The 24,664-nt window shown below is 40.2% G+C and overlaps 1 protein-coding gene across 1 annotated transcript; it reads left to right on the forward strand.

The window, feature by feature from the left end:
- Window positions 1–360: 360 nt before the first annotated feature.
- FGFBP2 (fibroblast growth factor binding protein 2) lies at window positions 361–1,026 on the forward strand. The gene has a single exon (XM_008577664.1). The coding sequence runs from the start codon at window positions 361–363 to the stop codon at window positions 1,024–1,026; it is 666 nt and encodes a 221-aa protein (XP_008575886.1).
- Window positions 1,027–24,664: the final 23,638 nt, after the last annotated feature.

Below are 24,664 nucleotides of genomic sequence, written 5' to 3' on the forward strand. Positions count from 1 at the left end.
CCCCGGTACAAAGGCCGATTATAGAGCAAGCTCCCTACTGTTGGGAAATGCAAACCCTTCAGGCCCACGCTGTGTGTAGCGCCTTGTGTCACCACGGCAGGACCTGTGGCTGAGCTCTCTAACGCACTCAAAAAAGCTGCTCCCTTTGCCTGTGGGAGGCAGTCCCCTGGTGGCTGCTTCATTCTAGCCAAATGCTCCATGTCTGAGGTCTGTGTGTGTGTTTTCTTTTTTGCTGCAGAACGCCCTGCCCACCCTTGCAGACAAAGAGTCTCTTGTGCATCCCCCTATAAAGGGCATCTTGTCCCACTTGGGTTTCCTCTCCTGGTGCAGGGTTGCAGGCAGGTTTATTGCAGCATCACCATGAAGTTCATTCCCTGCCTCCTGATGGTCGCTTTGTCCTGCCTGGGGGCTTGGGGACAGATCTCCAGGGAAAAGCAAGGACGTGCCAGGGAGGAATTCCATTTCCAGACACGTGGGGGAGATTCCTGCATTATGTACCCCAGCAGCTTGGGGCAAGGTGCTGGGGCAGTCCAGCTCCGTGTCGACTGCCATAACCAAAGCCAGGCGTACTGGTGTGAGTACAGAGGACAGCCTGGTGTGTGCCCGGCCTTCACCGCCAACCCTGAGTCTTACTGGAACCAAACCCTGCAGGAACTGAGGCACCTGGTCCATGCGTGTTGGGGGGCCCCAGTGCTGAAGCCATCCGTGTGCCAGAAGGCTGGGCCACAGGCACACATGCAGCAAGTGGCCTCCAGCCCCCAGGACAGCTCAGCTCCCACCCAGCTCTCCAAGACTGCCAAGACTGGGAAGCTATCGCCTGGGCCCGGGGCCCCTGTAAAACCCACAGAAGCAATGCAGCTAGGAAATGCCAAACCCACCACCCAACCCATGGTCAACGCTATCCAGCATGGACCCAGGCCAGAAGGGGATGAGGAAGCAGAGAAGATGGCCCGACAACTCTGTTGGGAGCCCTTCCAGGCCTTGTGTGCCTATGTCTTCAGCCTCTTCCGATGGGTGAAAGCGTGAAGGACTCCCTGCAGGTAACTCACCTGCCTTTATTCTTATATAGAGACTAGTTAAGGGGAATTTACCACTTTTCACAATTGCTGTGACTGCATCAGAGCCTCAGTGATTTTGGGGTGGATTTGAGGATCTCTGTTGCAGAGTATAGTAGATGAGGTCGGCTGAGGACATTAGCAGTGGCTCTTAATCCTGGTGACACACAAGAATCACCTGGGGAGCTTTTGAAAATGTTGATGCCCATGCCCCACCACAGCCCATTTTATCAGTGTCTCCACAGTGGGAGCCCAGCGAGGTGTACTTTAAAAAATCTCTGCCAGGTGATTTGAGTGTGCAGCCAGGGTTGAGAGTCCCTGTGGGATGGGACCAACTCCATGCTACACTGATGCCTTAAGAATTCTGGTTGGAGACTTCCTACTGAACCAAGTCTTTGCTGCAGCTCTCTGAAGCCAGGGTAGAGATGCAAGAGGTAACCTGTGTACACTTGAATTTTTGCCACAATTGCATGTGTATTTCCTACCTGGCGTTCTTCCCAGTGTTCACAATCACCAGGCACTTAGTGCAGGGGCTGGGGGCTGGGGGAGATGTGGGACTCCCTCTTAGATCTGATAGGAAGTGGGGATATGGAAGAAAGGGATTTTCTGGAGCTTGGACAAGGAAACACAACCCTCAGGGTACCTGGAGACCTGGTTCAGGCTCCAGCTTTGCTGAGGAGCTGCTGTGTCATGGCGGAGGGGCCACCTCATCCCATCCTGTTCTCAGTTCCCTCTCCTATAGCAGAGCTGGGGTGGGGGGTGTCGTGCAGTGAGCAAGCTTTGCATCAACAATCTTCAGAGTCTTTCCCGCAGCTCTCAAAACCTTCATTTTCTTCACTGCAGAAGAGAAAAACAGATTAATACTGACAGATTGAATCGACTCCAAATACCACTTTTAAACTTTTTCTCTTGTGAGAACAAACTTTATTACTGAGGTCTATCCTTAAAGGCAGTGCCTTCTATGCATTTTACACGCCAGAAAGGCATTAATTACATGGAACTTTGGGATTATTTCTGCACTTTGAGCTTAAAAAGAGAGTTTCTGAGGTTTTTCATATTATTTATGTAACAAAAATAGGAAAAATAATTTCTGATAAATATCATCTTGATAACTAATAGCATAAAACAAATTTGCTTTTTTCTAAAAGTCACAGGACAGCAGGAAGTACTGTATCATACGCGGGTTGGTTTAGTGTTTTCTGCTTTGAGCTGGAGGTCTCCTGCTTGTAATACTGTAGACCTGTCCCAGGGAAGAAAAGGGGCCACTTCAGCCAGAAATAGATCATTACTATCAAGGAGAAATCCTTGTCTCTTTTTTCTTTTGAAAGCAGATTTTTTTTATTTGCCATTGCACAAATGGTACACACAAATCATTTTTTAAAAATCCAGTACAACAGGAAAGTACAGAGAAGGAAAAAACCCCACCCATCATCCCACCATCCAGAGATATGTAATGTTAACACTTAGAGGAGTATCCATCCATTCAGACATCCATCCATGCGTATTTATACAAACAGATGCACAGTTTACATACAGATACATACAGTCTGTTAAAGCTTAAAACAATGTCTTGACCTTGCAGAGAAGTTGAATATGACCACTGTATTGGCTTGCTAGGGCTGCCATAGCAAAGTGCCATAGACTAGGTGGGCTAAAAGAACAGAAATATATTTTCTCACAATTTTGGAGGCTGCAAGTCCCAGATCAAGGTATCAGCAGGTTTGGTCTCTTCTGAGGCCTCTCTTCTTGGCTTGTGGATGGCTGCTTTCTCTCTGTCATTCCTCTGTGTCCTAATCTCCTCTTCTTATAAGGACACCAGTCATATTGAATTAGGTTCACCCTAACAACCCCATTTACCTCAATCACCCTTTAAATCCCCTATCTCCAAATGCAGTTATACTCTGAGGTACTGGAGGTTAGAAATTCAGCATTTTTTTTTGGGGGGGGTGGCATTATACAATTCAACCCATAGGAACTAACAAAGAATTTTCCATCACCACCCCCTTCTTTTTTTTTAGAGTTGATTTCTTCCTGACAGAGAACATCTCCTTCTGCGTTGCAATACTAATGTTCTCTCACTGGATGAATGAAGTTTCTAATCATATGCAACTGCAAAAATTCCTGATCTGCAGCATCTCAGAAGATTGGAAAAGAAGACTTTCTTTCAGGAGTTCACAGAGTTCAGGGATACCCTAGGGCACACATGTGGATGGGCCCAAGAGTGACAAGCATGCACATCTATTTTTTATCTTTAGAAGCTTTGCTTTAGTGATCTGAGCCTTCTGCAAAAGTTTAAATATGAAATACATTTGTTAATTTCCAGGTTAGCCTTCTGAAAAAGACATGAATTTTTCACATTCCATTGTATGGAAACATAGACTTGTAGTTCGAGAAAGTTCAGCAAATAGCTACGTGTGTGAAAAATAAAGGAATGATTTCAGAAATATGACTCTAATCTTCTTAATGGACAATATACTAAGAGGCTACAGGTTTCAATTAAGTCACTTAGGGCTTCCCTAATGAATTATACCAACTAGGTGGCTTAAAGAAACAGAAATACGTTGTCTCATAGTTATGAAGGTGAGAAGTCTAAAATCAAGATGTCGTCAAGGTTAGTTCCTCCTCGAGGGTCTGAGGGAGAATCTATTCTATGACTCTCTCATAGTTTCTTAACGTTGCTGGCCATCCCTGACGTTCCTTGGCTTTTAGACATATTACTCTGACACCTGTCTCTGTCTTCATATGGAGTTTTCCTTTGTGTGTATGTGCAAATGTGTGTGTTCTCTTTTTATAAGAACATCAGTCACTGGATTAGAGTCCATCGTAATTGAGAATGACCTCGTCTTAACTTCATTATGTCTGCAAACACCCTATTTCCAAATAAGGTCACATTCACAGGCTCTGAGTGGACATACATTTTGAGGGAACAATCCAGCATAGTCACCCCATAGCTATAGCAAAAAGCCAAAAAGATAGAGAAGTGGACTTAGAAGAGAGCAGCACTCTGTGCTTGGCAATTAAATGAAATCAACGAAGTTGGAAAGGACAAAAATAAAATTTTATTAGCCATAAACAAAAAAATGACTCACCCCCCTCCTAATTTTATTTTTTTCTCCATCTAAAAACACATTAATAACCCACTCCATGTGTACATAAATTATCTCCTCATTTAGCCCAGCGATGCCCAGTTCAGCTACACAATGGAGTCATCTGGGAGAGCACGTTAAAAATACTGATGCCTGGGTCCCAGCCCCATAGATTCTGATGTAATTGATCATGAATGGGGCCTGAGCTTGTGGAATTTTAAATTACCTCACACAATTTGAATGTGCCCCAAAGGCTAAGAAACACTGCCTTAGATTAATTAAATCAGAGTCTCTGGAATGTATCTCAGGTAACTCCCAGGTAATTGTCATGTGCGACCTGGGTTGAGGACTACTATTATGACCTCTACTTGCATTTCATACGATCAACAAATATTCATCATTTACTAACACACACTGTGTAAGACACTGGATGGGGAAGGGATGGGCTAACAGACTAGGTCCCACCTCCAAGGAGCTCAGCGAAGTGGTAAAAAATGAGATGACACATTGATGAGGGTAAGAGACCACACAGAAGGCTGTGGGGTGGTGGGGCCTGGGGAAGTTTGCTCCAGTTGTTTCTAAAAAACATGTACATCAAGCATCTACTACATCACACTTACTACATCTGTTTCTTATAAAGACTCTGTGCCTTTCACTTGTCCCCCCATATAACCCTTACCCCATCCCTATGAGGTAAGCAGTTTTATTCCTAGTTATCAACTAAGGGACTTGAAGTTTAGAGAGGTGTGCTGGCCACAGCCTCCAAGAGTCAGGACAGGACAGAAATTCAGGTTCGCCCATTTCTAAAGTTCATGGCTTTCAGTACATCCACATCACAGGATAGGCCGGGATTTGTCACAGACTATTTTCACATTTCAAATTAAAACCACCATATAGCTGACCAATATTCCCCCCCATGATATTTATATTTAGTTCTTTATTTTTAGAAAACTATTCATTGAAATCCACTTACTTTATATGGTCACCAATATAAAATGTAAAAATAAAACTGGTTTGTTATAGTGTCTTAATGTGAATATGATTTCTTTGTTAATTTTTTCATTACTTACATTTAAAAAAATTTCTGCTAGGAGAAGTCCACTCTTCAAATAAGAAAATTGTCTTCACTTTACCATAATTCACAGGCCCTTGCCCTCCTTCCCCTAATGCACACTTTCAGCCATGCACAGCCAGCGAGCCACACACGGAGACACTAGCTGAGCTGATCACAGACCACAGGGACAGCCAGTGGACTACTCCATTTTCCCAGAGTGGTGGGGGAGATTTTCTTAAAAATATATCTTATTTAACCCCATATTTAATAAAAAGAACTTCACTATCACCAATGTAACTGTTGGGAAAGTAGAATAATTTAACCAGGTCCCCTTGCCTTAGGCCCAGTTGGGGGTGGTGCGGTGCAATCTTTGTAAATAAGTTGTGTGTGGGTGGGGTTAGTGTACATGTGCAGCCTGCGACTTGGCTGGTGTTTTTGACTGTCTCAGGCATCTGCCACATGCAGCCATGCTCTCAAACCTACAGCTCCAAGGAACTTTTGGCCAGTCACCTAGCTCATAGACCTGCCTGTGAGGGGTCTGGTGACCCAGCCTTTGAAGGGGCTTGAGGGGTCTGTGAGCCCCAGACCCAGCCCTAGCATGACAATTGCCCCAGTTGGCAGGATTATGGGCAGGTAAAAGAGCTCAATGGTAACCAATAGAACAAATTACAATAAACAAATATGTGCAATAATATAAGTGAATCTCAGGTGAAGTTTGGAAGTTGCTATCCTCTTTCCCTCTCACCTAGGGACTCCCTAGGAGGAAAGGTTTAATCTGAGGCTTGTCGCCCATGGAAGAGGCTTCATGTTTTTTTTCCCCCCTCCTCAATAATTAGGTAATTCTCTAATAACACCAAGTCCCTTTTAGTGTTTCTCCTTCCGGAAATACAAGCACTCATTCTGCCCTTCTTCATGAATTAGCCCATACTGTAACAGTTAATAGAAATGCTTAGTTCTGAATCTCTTCTCTCCAGGGTGCAGATAGATGGTCAGGGCTCTGACCAGTCTTTTTCAATGATGAAACACAATTTAAATCTGTGCTATTCAGAATCTGGCTGGTGTACTGGGAGCATCTGGATCTGCTAATTCTCAGGCCCCACTATAGACATACTAAATCAGAGTCTCTAGGGTGAAGCACAGGAATGTGTGTTTTAACAATTGTAGAGTTCGGGCTAGGGTCTGGAGCTCACAGACCCTTCGAGCCCGTTCACAAACCCTTCACATGCAGGTCTATGAGCTAGGTAACAGGAAAAGGTCCTTTGAGCCTTGGTTGAAGAAAGAATAGTCTTTATTTCTGGACACACATGTCTAAGAGCTAGGAAGTCCAAAGAGAAACTGAGCAGCTGCCGGCAAACTCCAAAGAAAAAACTGAGCATCTCCAAGCAAAGTAAACATGCTCTATTTTTAGACATGAGCTCTGCCTGCCAACAGTTCAGAGCCCCTGCTCATGCACTGAAGAACACACAAGAACAGCAAAAAACAAAAGGATAGACAGATGCACATGTGCACTAACTTCACCCCCACACAACTTGCTTACAAAGAATGTGCTGCACCACCCCCAGCTGGACCTGAGGCAAGGGGGCCTGACTAAACTACTCTTTTCCTCACAACAACCTTTCCACCTGCTCTTTGCACACTAACATTGGCGAAGCAATATTTCAATCATTCTAAAGGGAAAGGTCCCGATCCATTGCGAATATAGTTTTAGCCTGAGAAATGTAATTAAGCCAGATCACAAACTGTGGATTGTTGGGTAAAGCAGTCTCCGACTATGTAACTGGGGCACAAGGAAATGAACAAGGTGGAAACGATTCAGAGAGTGGTTTTTTTTTTTTGGGGGGGGGGTTAAGGAAGGAGATAGTGTTTGACAGACTTAATCACTTGGCCCAAAGCCCAACTTCAGTTTGAAATGGAATCTCTTTTCCCATTTTCCCTGTGTGGGGAGCTACTGTACCCCTTTGTACTTTTCCTGAGCCTTCTGCCACTGTTCTCCCAGGCCAGATTCACTGAATCCTACTACATCTCTGTCCTCCTCTAGGCAAGCATTTATTTCATTCCTCTTCCCCTCATAAGATCTCAAACACTGTGCACAAGGCCCATGTCTTAAGTTGCTTTGCCCATAGTCCTTTAGAAACAGTATGGACTAATGCTGCCTGGAAGATCTCAGTTCAAATGTGGCCCTTCCTTGAGCAAGCTCTATAAGCCTCACATCCCTCTGAAAAATAGGGATGAGATTATACCTGTCCTATTTGGTGGATGTGATGGTCAGCATGATGCCTAGTGCAGAGAAAGGCTCAATAAATGGGAGCCAATAGCACTTTCCCATAGCAGGATTCCAAAAAATAGCAGATCAAGTTACTCTGTCAGACAGTGAACTTCTTGTCACCTGGGAGTTCAAGTAAAGGCTATCCAATCATTCCATAAGATGTCATGAAGAGGTGTCTACATTCTTATTTATTTATTTATTTATTTTTTGCAAAAAGGAGGGAGATGGTAGATTAGAAGATACCAGGAATCCATCTCCCCACCTAGACAATTGCACTGGCAGAATTTGCCTGATGTAACTATTTTGGAACTCTGTAGTCTCTTGAAGGCTTGCAACTTCCAGGGTAAGGTGCGAATGATAAGTTGCAGCTAATTTTTGTCAATTTCAACTCTTCGCCATGCAACAGCTACCCACTCCCCTACTCCCAGCCCCATGGCAGGCAGCCAGGCATGTGTTCTTAGAAAAGATGTGTATGGATTGTTGGAGTCAGGATAGGCAACTATGACCAATTTCTCAAAATATCAGTGATCTGTGTTGTGATTACTGATTACTGATTATTGTGTGTGATCACAGAGGTGCAGACACAGAGGTGGGCAGCCACTCTTCACCCCCTCCCCATTGTTGCAAGCTACTCCCCTCCACCTGAAGTGCTTCCAGGAGATTTAAAATGATTTAATGTTTATTAAAAAGTAGGACATTCAAAAGCCACTGCATATATGGGGAAATTAGAACATTATTGTAAATTCCCAGAGAAAGGTATAGGTTCTTAAAAGACCTAAGAAGTCTATAGGTTTATACTTAAGGTTGATCCTCACTATGAAAATAACCTCAAAAATAAAAACAAACAAAAAGAAAAAAGAAAAAAAAAAAAAACCCAGTAAATACTGCAGAGGGGAGAATCTGATTTCCAGAGCTACTACATTATTAGATTCAAGTGTCCCATTTTCAACAAAAAAATGACAAGCATGTGAAGAAAAAGGAAGGTAGTGCCAATTGAAAGAAAAAAAAAATCAGCAGAAACTGTCCCTGAGAAAGACCTGATGGTGGATGTACTGAGCAAAGACTTTAAAACAACTGTCTTAAAGATTCTCAAAAAACTAAAGGAAGATGTGGAGAAAGTCAAGAAAATGGTGGATAAATAAAATGAAAATATCTGTAAAGAGAAAGAAAAAATCTAAAAAGAAAGAAATTCTGGGGTTATGAAGTACAATGACTGAAATAAAAAATTCACTAGGGGGATTTAAAGGCAGATTTGAGCAAGCAAAATACAGAATCTGAAAACTTGAAAACAAGACAATTGAAATTATTGAGTCTGAGGAATAGAAATAAAAAAGACTGAGAAAAGTGAACAGAGCCTAAGAAATCTATGGGATACCATCAAGTGGGCTAAAATCACATTGTGGAAATCCCAGAAAGAGAAGAAAGAGAAAAGAGAAGAGAAATTATTTGACTAAATAATGACAGGAAATTTCCTATGTTTGATGAAAGACATAAATATAAACATTCAATAAGCTCAATGAACTCCAAGTAAGATGAGTTCAAAGAGAACTATACAAAGACACATTATAATGACACTGTCAAAAGCCAAAGACCAAGAGAGAATCTTGAAAGCAGCAAGAGAGCAGTGACTTGTTGCATACAAGGATCCTCAATAAGATTATCAGCAGATTACTCATCAAAAACTTTGGAGGTCAGAAGATGGTGGTCTGATATAGTCAAAGTGCTAAAAAAAAAAATAAAAAACCCTGTAAAACAAGAATCCTATATCTGGCAAAACTGTCCTTGGAAAGTGAGGAAGATAATAAGACATTCCAGATAAACAAAAGCTGAAGAAGTTCATTACCACTGAATCAGACCTGCAAGAAATGGTAAAGGAAGTCTTGCAGGTTGAAAAAGACACTTAGACAGTAAAGATCTCAGTAAAGGTAAATACATGTGCAATTATCAAAGTTAGTACTATTGTATCAACTGTTTGTAACTCCTCTTTTTGTTTTTTACATAATTTAAGAGATTAATACATTTAAAATAATTATTATTTATTGTTTGGGAACAAAATATATAAAAATTTAATTTTATGATAGCAACAACTGAAAGGGGTGTGGACAGAGCTGTAGAGGAGCAGAATATCTGTATGTTATTGAAGCAAAGATGGTATAAATTCTAACTAGAGTGTTATAACTTTAGGATGTTAAGTGAGATCTCCATGGTAACTGCAAAGAATATAAATATACAAGGGTATAACACTCTTTCATAAACTTTTTGAAGATCCCTCTTAGAATATACACAAAAGGAAATGAGAGTAAATTATGACATTTCACTACAAAAAATCAACTAAACACAAATGAAGAGAGTAATGCAGAAAATAAAACAAAAAAGCTATAAGGATATAGAAAACAAAAAGCAAAATGACAAAACTAAATCCATCCTTATCAGTAATTATGTTAAGTATAAAGTGTTAATTTCTCTAATCAAAAGGCAGAGATTGGCTAAATGGATAAAAAACATGATCCAACTATATGCTGTCATCAGAGAATAACTTTAGATCTAAAGACACAAATAGCTCATAAGTCAAAGGAATGAAAAACAGGTTCCATGAAATAGAACCAAAGACAGCAGGTATGACGAAACTAATATTAGACAAAATCAACTTTAAATTTTAAAAGTTTACAAGAGACAAAGAAGGACATTACACATTAATAAAATGTTCAATACAGCAAGAATATGAAAATTATAAACTTTAACTCACCTAATAACAGACCATCAAGATATATAAACCAAAAATTGATGTAATTGAAGGGAGAAATGAACAGTTCTACAATAGTAGGTGAAGATTTTAATACCCCACTGCCAAAAACAGATAGAACGACCAGACAGAAGATCAGTAAGGATATAGAGAACTTTTTTTTTCTTTTTAAAAAAATACTTTATTTTGAAATAATTTCAAACTTGGATAAGAGTTGCAAAGATAGTACAGAGAGTTTCTGCATACCTTGAGAGTTTTTTCTTATGCTAGCACCTTACATAACCATTGTATATTTATCAAAACTAAGAAATTAACAGTGGTCAAATATTTTTAATTAAAGTACAGAACTTATCTGGAATTCCCAAATTTTTGCATAAATGCCCTTTTTCTGTTCCAGGATTCCATCCAGGACACCACTTTGAATTTATTGTCACACCTTCTTATGCTCCTCTTGGCTGTGAGAGTTCCTCAAATTTTCCTTGTTTTTGATCCTATATATAGAAAACCCCATAATCTCTACCAAAAAACTCATAGAGCTGATAAACAAATTCAATAAAGTTGCAGGATACAAAATGAAAACACAAAAATCAGTAGCATTCTTGTACACCAACAATGAACAAGCAAAAAAGAAATCAAGAAAGCAAGCCCATTTACAATAGCTACCAAAAGAATAAAATACCTAGGAATAAATTTAACCAAAGAGTTGAAAGATTTCCATAATGAGAACTACAAAACTCCACTGAAAGAAATTGAAGAGGACACCAAAAGATGGGAAGACATTCCATGCTCTTGAATTGGAAGAATTAAGATGGCGAAAATGTCCATAGTACCCAAAGTGGTCTACAGATTCAATGTAATCCCCATCAAAATACCAATGACATTCTTCACAGAAATGGAAAAAGAAAATCCTAAAATTCATGTGTAATAAAAAAAGAACCTAAATTGCCAAAGCAATTTTGAGCAAAAACAAAAAAATAAAAGTAAAATGGGAAGCATTACATTACCTGGCTTCAAATTATACTACAAAGCTATGGTAACCCAAACAGCATGGTACTGGCATAAAAACAGACACATGGACCAATGGAACAGAACAGAGGACCCAGAAATTAACCCCAGGTACATACAGCCAACTGATCTTTGACAAAGGTGCCAAGAACATACACTGAGGAAAAGATTGCCTCTTTAATAAATGGTGCTGGGAAAACTGGATATCCATGTGTATAAGAATGAAACTAGGTCCATACCTCTTGCTATATACCAAAAACAACTTGAGATGGATAAAAGACTTAAATATAAGACCTGAAAGTATAAAACTCCTATAAGAAAACAGAGGGAAACACTTGAGGATGTAGGACTGGGCAAAGACTTTACAAATAAGACCCCAACAGCCCACACAATGAAAGAAAAAAATAAGCAAATGGGATTATATCAAATTAAAAAGCTTCTACACAGCAGAGCAAACAATCAACAATGGGAAAAGACAACCTACTGAATTGGAGAAAATAATTATAAACCATACATCCAATAAGGGATTAATTTCCAGAATGTGCAAGGAAAAAAACACAGTAAAAAACCCCAAATAATACAATTTAAAAAATGGGAAAAGTAGCTAAATAGACATTTTTCAAAAGAAGATGGCCATGAGGTACATGAAAAAATGCTCAGCATCTCTAACCATTGGGGAAATGCAAATCAAAACCACATTGAGATATCATTTCACCCCAGCTAGACTGGCTATTATGAAAAAGAGTGAGAATAACAAATGCTGGCAAGGATGTGGAGAAAGTGGAGAAAGGGCAACACTTACACTGTTGATGGGACTATAAATTAGTATGGCCATTATGGAAAACAATATGGAGGTTTCTCAAACAACTAAAGATAGAACTACCATGTGATCCAGCAATCCCGCTTCTGAGTATATATCCAAGTGAATGTAAATCATCATGTCAAAGTGATACCTTCACTCCTATGTTCATTGCAGCTGTATTTACAACCACCAAGGTATGAAACCAACCTAAATGTCCATCAATGGAAAACTGGATAAGGAAAATGTGGTATATATACATAATGGAATACTACTCAGCTGTAAAAAAGAATGAAATTCTGCCATTCACAGCAACATGGATGAGCCTGAAAAAAATTATGTTAAGTAAAACAAGCCATGTACAGAAAGAGAAATACCACATGTCCTCACTCATAAGCAGTAGCTGAGAAAGAAAGAAGAGAAATACCATGATAAAACATTGAACTTTCAGAAGGAGAGAAAAGAACTGTAATTACCAGAGGTGGGAAAGGGGGATAGGAAGTAACTGGGTAAGGGACACGAAAAGTAATTATGATTTGTAATGATGAACATGCTACTAATATTGATTTGATCATCAGATACTGTACACAAAAATTAACAGTCAATTCTGTATCCCATAAATATGTATAAATGAAAATTTTTTAAAAAATCAAGGATATAGAGAACTAGAACAACACAATAAATCAACTAGATCTAACAGACATTTTACCCCACAACAATAGTAAAAACATTCCTCTCAAGTGCACATGAGACATTCTCTAGGAAGGAGCATACATTAGGCCACAAATTAAGTCTTCCTAGATTTTAAAAGATAGATATTATACAAAGTATTTTCTCTGACAACAACAGGATAAAGTTAGAAGTCAATTAACAGAAGAAAAATTGAAAAATTCACAAACTTGTAGAAATTACACAATACATTCTTAAACAGCCAGTGGATCAAAGCAGAAATCATAAGGGAAATTGAAAATGGTTACATATGAATGAAAACAGAAACACAACATCCCCAAATTTATGTGATGCAGTGAAAGTAGTGCTTATTTTTTTTATAACTATAAACACATTAAAAAGGAAGAAAAATCTCAAATCAACAACCTAACTATATGACTTTAGGACTTAGGAAAAGAAGATAAAACTAAACACAGAGCTAGCAGAAGGAAGGTAATATTAGAGCATATTAAATGAAATAGAAGATAGAAAAGCAATAAAGAAAATCAACAAAGGGCCGGCCCGGTGGCACAATGGATAGTGCGCCGCTTGGGAAGCGCGGTGGTGCTCCCGTCCGAGGGTTCGGATCCCACATACCGACCGGCTCCCGCTCACTGGCTGAGCGAGGCGCGGGAGCAACACTGAGGCTTGCGATCCCGTTGCCGGTCCCCGGTCCGGTACGGGGGCAACACTGAGGGTTGCGATCCGTTGCCGGACACGGAAAAAAGACAAAAGACAAAAAAAAAAAAAAAAAAAAAAAAAAATCAAAAAAACCCATAGTTGGTTTTTTGAAAGGATCAACAAAGTTAACAAACTTTTATCCAGATTTATTAAGAAAAAAAAAGAGAGATGACTTACATTACTAAAATCAGAAATAAAACAGAGACATTACCACCTATTCTACATAAATAGAAAAGCTCATAAAAGAGTAGTATGAACACGTGTGTCAACAAATTGAATAACCTGGATGAAAGGGACACATTCCTAGAAACAAAAAACCTACTGAATCATAAAGAAATAGAAAATCTAAATAGATCTATAGTAGTAAAAACACTGAATTAGTTTTTTTTTTTTAAAACCTCTTGAAAAAGAAAAGCCCTAGATGTGATGGCTTCACTGGTGAATTTTACCAAACATTTAAAGAAGAACTAAACCAATCATTTTCGAATTTTTCCAAAAAACTGAAGAGAGAACACTTCCAAGCACATTGTATGAAGCCATAATTACGCTGATTATTAGCACCTAAAGTCAAAGACAACAGAAAAATGGAGCTCAATATTTCTTAAGAAAGTTGATGTAAAAATCCTCAACAAAATACTAGCAAACCAAATTCGACAACACATTGAAAGGATTATATGTCACAACCAAGTGGGATTTATCCTGGAATGAAAGGATGGTTCAACATATGAAAATCTATCAATATAATAAACTACATTAACAGAATGAAGGACAAAAATCATGATCATCTCAATTGATGCAGAAAAGGATTTGACAAAACTGAACACATTTCATAAATTTAAAAAATGAACAAACTAAGAATAGAAGGAAAGTACCTTAATGTAATAAAAGCCATATGTAAAATTCCATAGTAAACATCATATTCAATGAGGAAAGACTGAAAGTTTTTCTTTTAAAATCAGGTACAAAATGAGAATGTCCCCTTTCACCACTTCTATTCAACATAATACTGAAAGTTATAGAGCAAGTAAACAATTAAAAAGCATAATAAAACCCATACAAATTGGAAAAAAAATGTAAAATTATCTGTTTTCGGAAGATATGATCTTACCTGTAAAACACACTAAAGATTCCACACACACACAAAAACTGTTAGAACTAATAAACAAATTTAGCAAAGAAGCAGCATACAAGTAACCACACAAAAATCAGTTGCCTTTTTGTACACTAACAGTGACTAATTTAAAAAGGTAATAAAGAAAACAGTTCCATTTACAAAAGCATCAAAAAGAATAAAAACTTAGGAATTAATATACCCAAGGAATTGAAAACTTGCAGAATAAAAACTAAACAATATTGCTGAAAGAAATTAAAGAAGAGCTAAATAAATGAAAAGATTCCATGTTCATGGAATGGAAGACCATATTGTTAAGATGTCAATGCTACTCTAAGCAATTCACAGATTGAATGCAATTCCTATCAAAATTCCAGTGATATTTTTTACAGAAATAGAAATTTTTATCCTAAAATTTATGCTAAATCTCAAGGTACCCCAAACAGCCAAAACGATCTTGGAAAAGAAGAACAAAGCTGGAAGATCCATACTTCCTGATTTCAAAACTTACTACAAAGCTATGGTAATCAAAACAGTGTGGTACTGGTATAAAAACAGACATAGACCAATGGAATAGAAACAGATGGTCCAGAAATAAACCTTCTCATATATGGTCGAGTGATTTTCAATAATGGTGCCAAGACCATTTAATGAGGAAAGGACAATTTCCAACAAATGGATATCCACATGTAAACAAATGAATTTGGATCTATCCCTAACACCATATACAAAAATAAACTCAAAATATATAAAAGACCTAAATGTAAGAGCTAAAATTATAAAACTCAGAAAGAAAACATAGACCAAAAGCTTCAATACATTGAATTTGGCAATAATTTCTTGGATATGACAGTAAAGGCACAGGCAATAAAAGAAAAAATTGATAAACTGACCTTCAAGAAATTTAAAAAACGTTTTATAAAAAGCTTTTTTTTTTTTTGTCTTTTTCCGTGTCCGGCAACGGATCGCAACCCTCAGTGTCGCCCCCGTACCGGACTGGGACCGGCAACGGGATTGCAGCCCTCGGTGTTGCTCCCGCGCCTCGCTCAGCCAGTGAGCGGGAACCGGTCCGTATGTGGGATCCAAACCCTCGGCGGGAGCGCTGCCGCGCTTCCCAAGCGGTGCATTATAGCAGTGCGCCACCGGGCCGGCCCCTAAAAAGCTTTTTATAAAAAAACTTTTATATCAAAAGACCTATCAACAGAGTAAAAATGTAACCCACAGAATAGGCTAAACTATTTCCAAATCATATATCTGATAATGGATTAGTATCTAGAATGCAGCAGGACTTCTCAAATTCAACAACAATAAAAGAAACCCAATTCAAAAATGGGCAAAGGACTTGAAAGACATTTATCCAAGGAATATATACAAATGACCAATAAACACATGAAAAGGTGCTCAACGTCACTAATAATTAGGGAAATGCAAATTAGAACTACAGTAAGATAGCCATCTCATAAGTATTAGGATGGCTACTTTCAATTTAAAAATAAAAAAGAAAAAAGGAAAGAAAGAAAACAAGAAACAACCAGAAAATAGCATGTTGGCAAGGATGTGGAGAAATTGGAACTCGTGCACTCTTGATACAACTGCTGTGGGAACATGTGATGGTTCCTCAGAAAAGCCTAAGGTGAACTTCAGAATAACCTCCTCATGCACCTTGTCCCTTACTTTCTGCCAGTGCAGACAGAAAACCTACAGAGTCCCTTCCTTCTGAGAATAGCTCTCCCAGTTTTTGAGAATAGCAACTCCTCCTCCTCCTAATCCAACAATTAGTTTGGGGAGATGGGCTGTTCACCATGGAATCCTGCTCTTTGGCTATAGTAATAGATGAGTCCAGTGTCAGGAACAGGACTCAAGTCCAAACTATCATGTCTCTCCCTGAGATTCTTCACACTGAAGCTCAGCTCAGAACAGGTGACACCCATTTTTCCAACCATGAAGTAGTCTGAGAAAACAAAGCACACGTGCAGAGAAACACCGAGATGGGCTATGAGCACAGAGCATGCTCATGCAGGGTGATGTTCACATTCCTGACTCTGTGTGTCTCGGAAGTCCTGTTGAACCCTTGCCTTCCATGAGTTATAAGACACTGCCAGTAAATAAATTCCCAATTTTGTGTGTGTTAATTTGGGCTTAGTTTCTATTATTGCAACCAGAAGGATTTTGATGAATACAAAATGAAAGTAGATTCAATAAGTATTTGCCAAGTCGTTTCTGTGCTTCATGCTTGAACTCTGAGCTGGAGATATAACTTCCCAGGGTCGTGGTGTTGGCAGGCACATGAATGAACCATAACAAGATGACAAATTAACTGTATTAATGGTGAAATCTGTAAAACGTTATGAGAGTTTGGGTGGAGAAACAGTAAGTTCTGTTGTGAGCACAGAAAATCAGAATGAGAATTTGCCAGGCAGATAAGTATGGAAAGAAATTTTAGTCAATTACCCTTTGGCAGAGGCAAAGTACCCTAAAAAAGCCTGACATCTGGGGAGAAGAGTACACAGTGAGATGGAGCTGGAGCCTAAGGATATGTGTGTAGGGGTGGTGGGTATTGAGTTAAAAGTTGGCTGCGACTAGGAGGAAAAAGTTCTCTCAAGTCGCACTCAGAAATGTGGCCCTCCTTCTGTGGGCAGGTGAAAAACCATCGGGGACTCTGATCTTGGGAGTGACAAGGAGTCACTACTACAACACTGATTAGATAGTGAGTCTTATCATGAACCTGCACAAGATAGAAACCAAATTACTTTTACCTTTGTATTCCCGAGTGCCTAATACTGCACATTGCATAGACTAGTTACTGAATAATGACTGAATCCATAATGTTCCATTTCCCCCAGCTGTTGAGTTATGTCTGCATAGTCACAGGCGCTTGAGAAATTCTTCTGTGCCTCTGGCTAGGTTAAATGTCCCCACCCATAGCACTCCAGTCTTCCCTTGATACCAATTACCTTGATATTGTCAAGACTGATATCCTTGACTGGCCGGTTGGCTTAGTTGGTTACAGCACGATGTTATAACACCAAGGTCAAAGGGTTCGGATCCCCATACTTGCAAGCCACCAATTATCAATTATGTTTCAACAACAACAAAAAGATGATCAGTGATTGACAGGAGTTAGGAGGGTGAGAGAGATGAATAGGCAGAACACAGACTATTTTTAGGGCAGTGAGAATATTCTCGATGATACAATAATGATGAATACATGTCATTATACATTTGTACGAAACAGTAGAATATACAACACAAAGGGTGAACCACTATGAAAACTATGGACTTCGATAATAATGGTGTGTCAATGTAGGCTCATCAATTAGGTCAAAACTAAGGATGTCTGAATAAAATATGGACTCTAATAATAATGTGCCAATGTTGGTTTGTTATTTGTTACAAATGTACCATAGTAACGTAAGAGGTGAACACAGGAAAGCCTGGGTGAGATATGGGGTGAAGGGGAACTATCTTTGCAATTTTTCTGTAAATCTAAACTATTCTGAAACTAAAAAAAGAAAAAATAATAAGATTGAGAGGATGAGAGAAAGAAAAAGAGAAAGATAGTTTTAAAAATTTTTAATAAAAATAATAAAAGTTGACTTCATTTAATTCTCCCCTAACTGTGTCAGGCACCTGCTAAGTACTTTTTGTACAGATCTCATTTAAGCATGAAATGGCCCTGTGAGGTAGATACAATTCTCCCCCTTTTACAGATGAGGAATATGACTTCCAAGTTTAAGTAGCTTGCCTAGCAAGTTTCTTATCCACCCTCTGCTTTTGTTTCTATATTGGTAGAAATAAGATCATAATCAGGATGGTGTAAAAATGAAGCGAGACAAGTTTTTACAGGGTGCTTGGAATGTAGAAGCACTATGTATCTGATAGTTATAATCAGTATCATCATCATCATCATCATCTAGATATTTTGGGAGAAAACTGCTTGATATCTTAAATCTCAGTTTCCTCAACTGTGAAGTGGGGATAATTGTCTCACCAGTTTGCTGGAAGGATAAAATGAATTTTGTTAGGTGAATATTTCTCAGCTTCAAATCCCCCCAGAAAGAGCAGTGCTGAGATGTCAGGCTCCCTCCGCTCCTGCTGCCCAGCTCTGTCTCTGCACCGTCACTTCTATTTCCAGCTCCCCTGTGAGCTTGGTTGGCCAGAGACAAATCCCTTCTCAGACCAAACGAAGACACAGAGCCCTGGGACTATCGATGGTGCTTGCTGTCCTTTTTCTCCGGGGTTATTACACTTGAACAAAATGGGAAGGAAAGGAAAATGTTCCATGAAAGTCCCACTCCTGATGCAGGTTCCATTTCTTGCTCAGAGCTTGTGGATGCTGTAAGGCATAAGTCTGCGCACTCTTCTGTTTACGAATGTTCTGAAGCTCTTCCTCATCTACAGTAGAAATAGCAAAGAGGCTCTGTCCCTTATGTCAACCCTGGTAGATTGCATCTGGCATTCTGGAGACCTGGGATGAAGTGGCTTCTGGGGCTGTGTCCAGGCGCACAGGAGTGCCTGGCACCTCCTATCAGAGGGGTCACCCTGGGCACTGTCATCTTTAGCCTGAGGGACACAACCTTCAGCTTTGCTTTCAAGACCTCTCTTTGACTTTCCAATCATTATCTTCCTCCTTCTCCCATCACAAACCTTCTTCAGGCAACTAGTTTACTCCTCATTTTCAGACAGTCTGTCCCATGAATTGGAAATGGCTTCCCTAATGACCTAATGGTACCCAGCCCCAGGGAAGTCTTTCTCAACAAGCTGGGCAATGACCCAGTGGCTGTGAAATTCCTGCATAGCTTATTATCTGGATTAGCTCCCATCTAAAGAGCATCTACTGAAGTACATGTCTGTAGGTTTTGTCAGCCTTTTCTCCTCCTGTGGATAGCAGAAGCCCCCTTTCCTACTGACAGCTGCCCTTCTCCACTCTGTGTGTTTCTGGTGGGCTGCTCACCATGAGGCCACAGCTGCCCACAGCAGACTCAGTGACCGTGCCAGTGATGGGCAATCAGAGATATCTTCAGGGTTCATGCAGGTGCGAGGGAGATAAAAGGTCATGTTCTTTTCCTTGACAAATGGAAGGAACCTGCTTGAGAATGAAACCAGACAGCAAAAAAAGCACAGCAGGGAGATGGAAAGACAGAAGCAGTGAAAGAGAGAGACAGAGACACGGAGAAAGACATACAGAGAAAGACATACAGAGAGACACAGAGACAGAGAGAGACAGACAGAGAGGTATAGATTACTGAAGTCTTTGGATTCACTTGTGTCTGAACTAATCTCTTTCTACTACTATCCAGTATACAAGCCAGTAAATGTTTTTCTTTTCTTTTAGCTAGTTGAAGTTGTGTTTTCAACTCATTATGGAAATAAGTCTGACTAAAACACCTACTATATGCCAGGAACTACTGTGGAAAATGGGAACATGGAAATAAACAAGACAGGGGGGATTTTTCTCACAATTGATAGGAGGTACAAGCTCAGGTCTCGGAAACATACGACTGTGTACAAAACACTCTGCTAGGAGGTAAATTGTTAACAGACCTAGATCTGAGTCCAGGATCTGCCTTCTGAGCTCTAAGGCATTTGCCAAGGAATTTCCTCCCTCTCCACCCCACAGTGTCAACTCTACATCTGTCCCATGAAGATCTGGGTAGAGTTTTCTTCTAGGGTTTCTGCAAAATAAAAGTTGATGAGCCTTCAGCTCCTGCTTTATTCAAGGAAGGCATCCCCTCACCTCCACTACTCTTCCTGTGCAAATGTCCCCTCCACACAGACAGACAGCACAATTAGAATGTTGGTTCGCCTCTAATATCAGGTCCCACACCACAATGATAGACATCGACTTTTAAGTTCACTTTCACTCAGGAATGCCTTTTCCTCTAGAGAGCATCCGGAGAGCCCCCCATGCAACTACATAGCACAGATAGGATCCTCTGAAGCTGGGGTCTGCAACAGTGAGGTCCCAAATGAGGGCAAAAGGGAGAGGAAGGGAACAGGCTATAAAGCTCTCCAAGTTCCCCAAAAGATGTGAACTTCTGTGCTATGATAGTGCAGTGGGATATTTTAAGATTTTGCAATTGTTTTCCTGTTCAGGAGTTTGCTTTATATTCACTTCCTTGGATGTGATGCTCAGAGGCTGTTTACCTCAGCATGTGCATCCATGGCCCACAAAGCTATGTGTGTATGAGCAGTGAGAACTGTCTTTGAGCTAAATGAGCCAGAACAATGATTTCAGTGTGATGTACTTCCTGCCAAATTAACAAAGATAATAAAGCACTGGGCATTTATCATAAATGCCTTCAAGTATTGTTTTGTTTCTCTATGTCTGGTCCTAAATGAATTCATAAGCAGGTCCCCGTACATCAGTGGGAAAAACAATCTAAGGAACAACTTTTGGCTCCCCACCCATCCCAAGTCATTTCCTAAAACTACCCATTTCAGAATCCCTATCTCTATATTTTTATCCATTGGTCTGTGGTATTTGATGCTTATTGAGTGTAATAACTAAGATCACTGTTTTCAGGTGGAACTTATGCATGGTGTGATTAAATCACTTGTCAGAGACTCACAGGTTGTAACAGGGGAGGCAGCAGTGGGACCCAGGAGTGCTGGCAGCTGAGTCCACAGGCTTGAGGAACCCCCTTTACTGACTCAAGTCAGAGCCACCCATTCCTGCTCACCCCATGCAGGAACTCCACCCTTCTGGGGTTCATTTCTAGCTTGAGGGGAAAAGGCCTGGTTAAGTACAGTGCCTTGTGATGAGGGCTGTAATGGAAGGGGGAGAAAGCTTTATGGAAAACCAGAGGGAGATAGTTCAGAAACTGCTGAAATATCTGGAGTTAAGCTGCACAGAGAAGGTGACACTGGAACTGGATTTTGTGGACAGTATGACATGATATGAAATGGGGCAAAGTGGAAGAACTTTAGGCATATGACAACATGAATGAAAGCAAAGAGATGTGAAAGTTCCAGAACCTGGGAGAGGTCAGGTGGTTGGAATAAGATGGGATGCAGTGATGAGACAGCAGTCAGTCATTTAAACATTGGTATGAAGGATTTGAAAGGGTTTCAATTCAATAGTTGGGGAGAAATGATGAACTCTTCCTAATGCATTCTCGAAATTCCATGAAGAGGAGAAAGTGAGGAGTAGGAGTTGGTAAAAACACCGTTCTTTAGTGTCTCTGATGGTACCAGGAAAGAATAGCAGGTGGCGTGGAAGAGCAGCCTTTACACTCACCACCTATGGGGAAGTACACTGAGGGTCATCTGGAGCCAAGTCACAGAGCAGCAGCCTCACAGTGCCATCATCAACATCATCAACATCATCAAAATTAATACTTATCTGTCACTCCCTGTGTGCCAGGCACTGTGCTCCTCCCATAGATTACACATTCATTCATTTATTCACTCACTCCTTTCATACATGATTTATGGAACACTGACTCCTGCCAGGCTGTGTTCTTGGTGCTGGAGATAGAACTATGAATGCACAAGAGATGGATGGTCTGCCCTCATGGAGCTTACCAGTGAGGAAAGTGATGATAAACTCACGATTATACAAGAGATAGAGAGAAAAATTAAGGCAATGCAGGAGAGAAAAGTGACAGAGGGCAGCAAGTTTTAGATGAGTTGGCCAGGGGCACCCTCTCTGTGGAGGTGACTTTTGAGCCTAGGCCTAAATAGAAGAATCATGCCAGTGACTCTCCAGGGTAAGAATGTTCCAAACAGGAAACATTTAGATCAAATGACCTGAAATTATAATTAACTGATGTATTTTCTCCTACAATCTCCTACTCTATGCCAGGCACTCAGGAAATAGCAGCAAGGAAAATAGAAAAAAATCCCTGACCTCCTAGCACTTACATTCCAATGGCTGGAATCATGCTTGATGTGTTAGAGAAATATCAAAGATTATGTCGTTGTAGGATAGAACCCAGGGCCTGACCTCTGAAACTTACCACTAACCCCAAGAGAACTGGACCAACATCCCAGGCCCTCCCCAAGCTCCTTCTAGTCACAACAGGGGAAGGACATATTCCTGCTGAGATCTACAGCAGTTTTCAGCCCTGTAGCCTCCCCACTAATACAAGTTAATTCAGCATAGCCCCGAGATAGGAAAAGACTGGCAAACTCTTTTAGGGGGTCACTAGATACTAACCTGGTCTGGTCTGGGTTGGCATGAACATTGGGAAGCCAATCTGATCCAAAGGATCCTAAAGATCCCTTCCAGTCCATGAGGTTGCTGCCGCTTCTCCAGTTCACTCATGGCCCTGTCACTGGGAGAACTGGGAGGAGCTTTGCCTTCCAACATGGTGGAGTCAGCTGCACCTGCAGCTAGAGGTTTGCCTCTGCAGATAGCTAACCAGTCTCTGGAACAATTATTTAACCCTCTGGCCACCAATCAGCTCATCTGGACAACGGGATAATGAAACCCACATTTAAGGGTTACTGGAAGACTGACATTGGCTGATATTTCTAAATCATGTATGATCGCCCCACCGCTTTCACAGCAAGTATTCAACACAATCAAGCATTTAAAGTTCATAGCACCAGACTGGATTGTGGAGGCAGGTCAACAATTTCCTTGTGAAAACTCTTTAATTGTTGGAGTTTTAGGGTTTTTCCCCCTCAAACAACAAGTGAAAAGAAATCATCATTATTGGTCATCTATTAGATGCAAATAGCTTTTCTCTCATTCTTTTATTAATCCCCCAAACAGCCTTGCCTGGTAGGAACTCTTATTTTCTAGATGAGGGAACTGAGGCTCAGAAAAGCTGAGGAACTTGCCGGTGTTACAAAACCTGTAAGTGACAGAGCTTGTAAGGAGAAAAACCCTGGTTTGGACATTTCCAAGCTCCTTCTGCCTCTGAAACTCATTATTTTCTTCATTTGATAAGAGAAGAGTGACATTTGTTGTCTTCAAACATGGGCCAAACCTGAATGTGGCCAGGTCCTTTCACGTGTGCATCTTCTTCCACGTCCTTAGAAAGAAAAAGTTTGAGAAACCAGCACATCTAGTAGTGCTCAGCCTTCCATCATAGTCAAATCCTGAATGGATATTTTTAAAACATAGTAAAAATAAATAAAGACACTGCTGACTTTTCATTAGTTTCTTTCAAATACGGCACTACATGTTTTCTGTATGAGGACTTTCAGCAAGCTCTCCCTAGTTGAGAGGTACGGAAAGGAAAGTTGTCTGAACCTCCTAAAGCTATGCAGCAGTACGAAAGTTTATCCTTCTTTGTAAAATTACTGCTCAGCACTGGCTCTGTTTGATAACTCAGACCAGTCAGTGCTGACTTTAATCACTGGAATCCAGTGCATCTCACCTAACCAGACATTTATTTACCTCCTCTCCAACATTCCTCCTAAATTATTTTTGGCAGAACAAGCAAAGTCATCTTTTCACCTACCTTCTGTCAGCTCCAGGAATCCTTGGCGCTCCTTCACTTGTAGACCTGTCTCTCCAATTCAGGTTTCTATTATCACATGGAGTGTTATCCCCTGTATTTGTGTTCAGATTCTGCTCTTCTCAGAACACCAGTCATTCTGTCAGGGCCCATCCTCATTCAATATAACCTCATCTTAACTTGATTACATCTGCAAAGTGCCTATTTCCAAATGAGATCACGTTCACAAGTTCTGGGTGAACATGAACTTGGGGAAACACAATCCAACCCAGCATAGTCATCCAGTAACAATAGCAAATAGACAAAAAGATAAAGAGGTGGAGCTGGAAGAGAGAAACCCTGTACATTCAGTGATTAAGTTAAATTAACAAAGTTGGAAGGAACAGTAAACAACATTTTATTAAGCATAGGCATAAAAAGTGATTCACTTCCCTACAAACACGTTTTTGTCTCTAAGAACACATTAATAATCCATTCCTTGCATACATAAATTGTCTTTCCATATTCTTCATTGATGTGCAGTCCAGCTACACAATGGAGTCATCTGGGCAATTTTTTAAAAATACTGATGCCTGGGTCTCCTCTCCATCCAGAGATTAAGATGTAATTGGTCAGGGATGGGGCCTGAGCTTGTGAATTGTTAAATTTCACCCAGTGTTTTTAATGTGAAGCCAACACTGAAAAACACAGCTTTAGATTAATTAAATCAGAATCTCTGAGGTGTATCTAGGCAGCAATGGTTT

This window comes from Galeopterus variegatus, unplaced genomic scaffold, assembly GCF_000696425.1.
Source record: "Galeopterus variegatus unplaced genomic scaffold, G_variegatus-3.0.2 Scaffold1559, whole genome shotgun sequence".
Classification (NCBI taxonomy): Eukaryota; Metazoa; Chordata; class Mammalia; order Dermoptera; family Cynocephalidae; genus Galeopterus; species Galeopterus variegatus.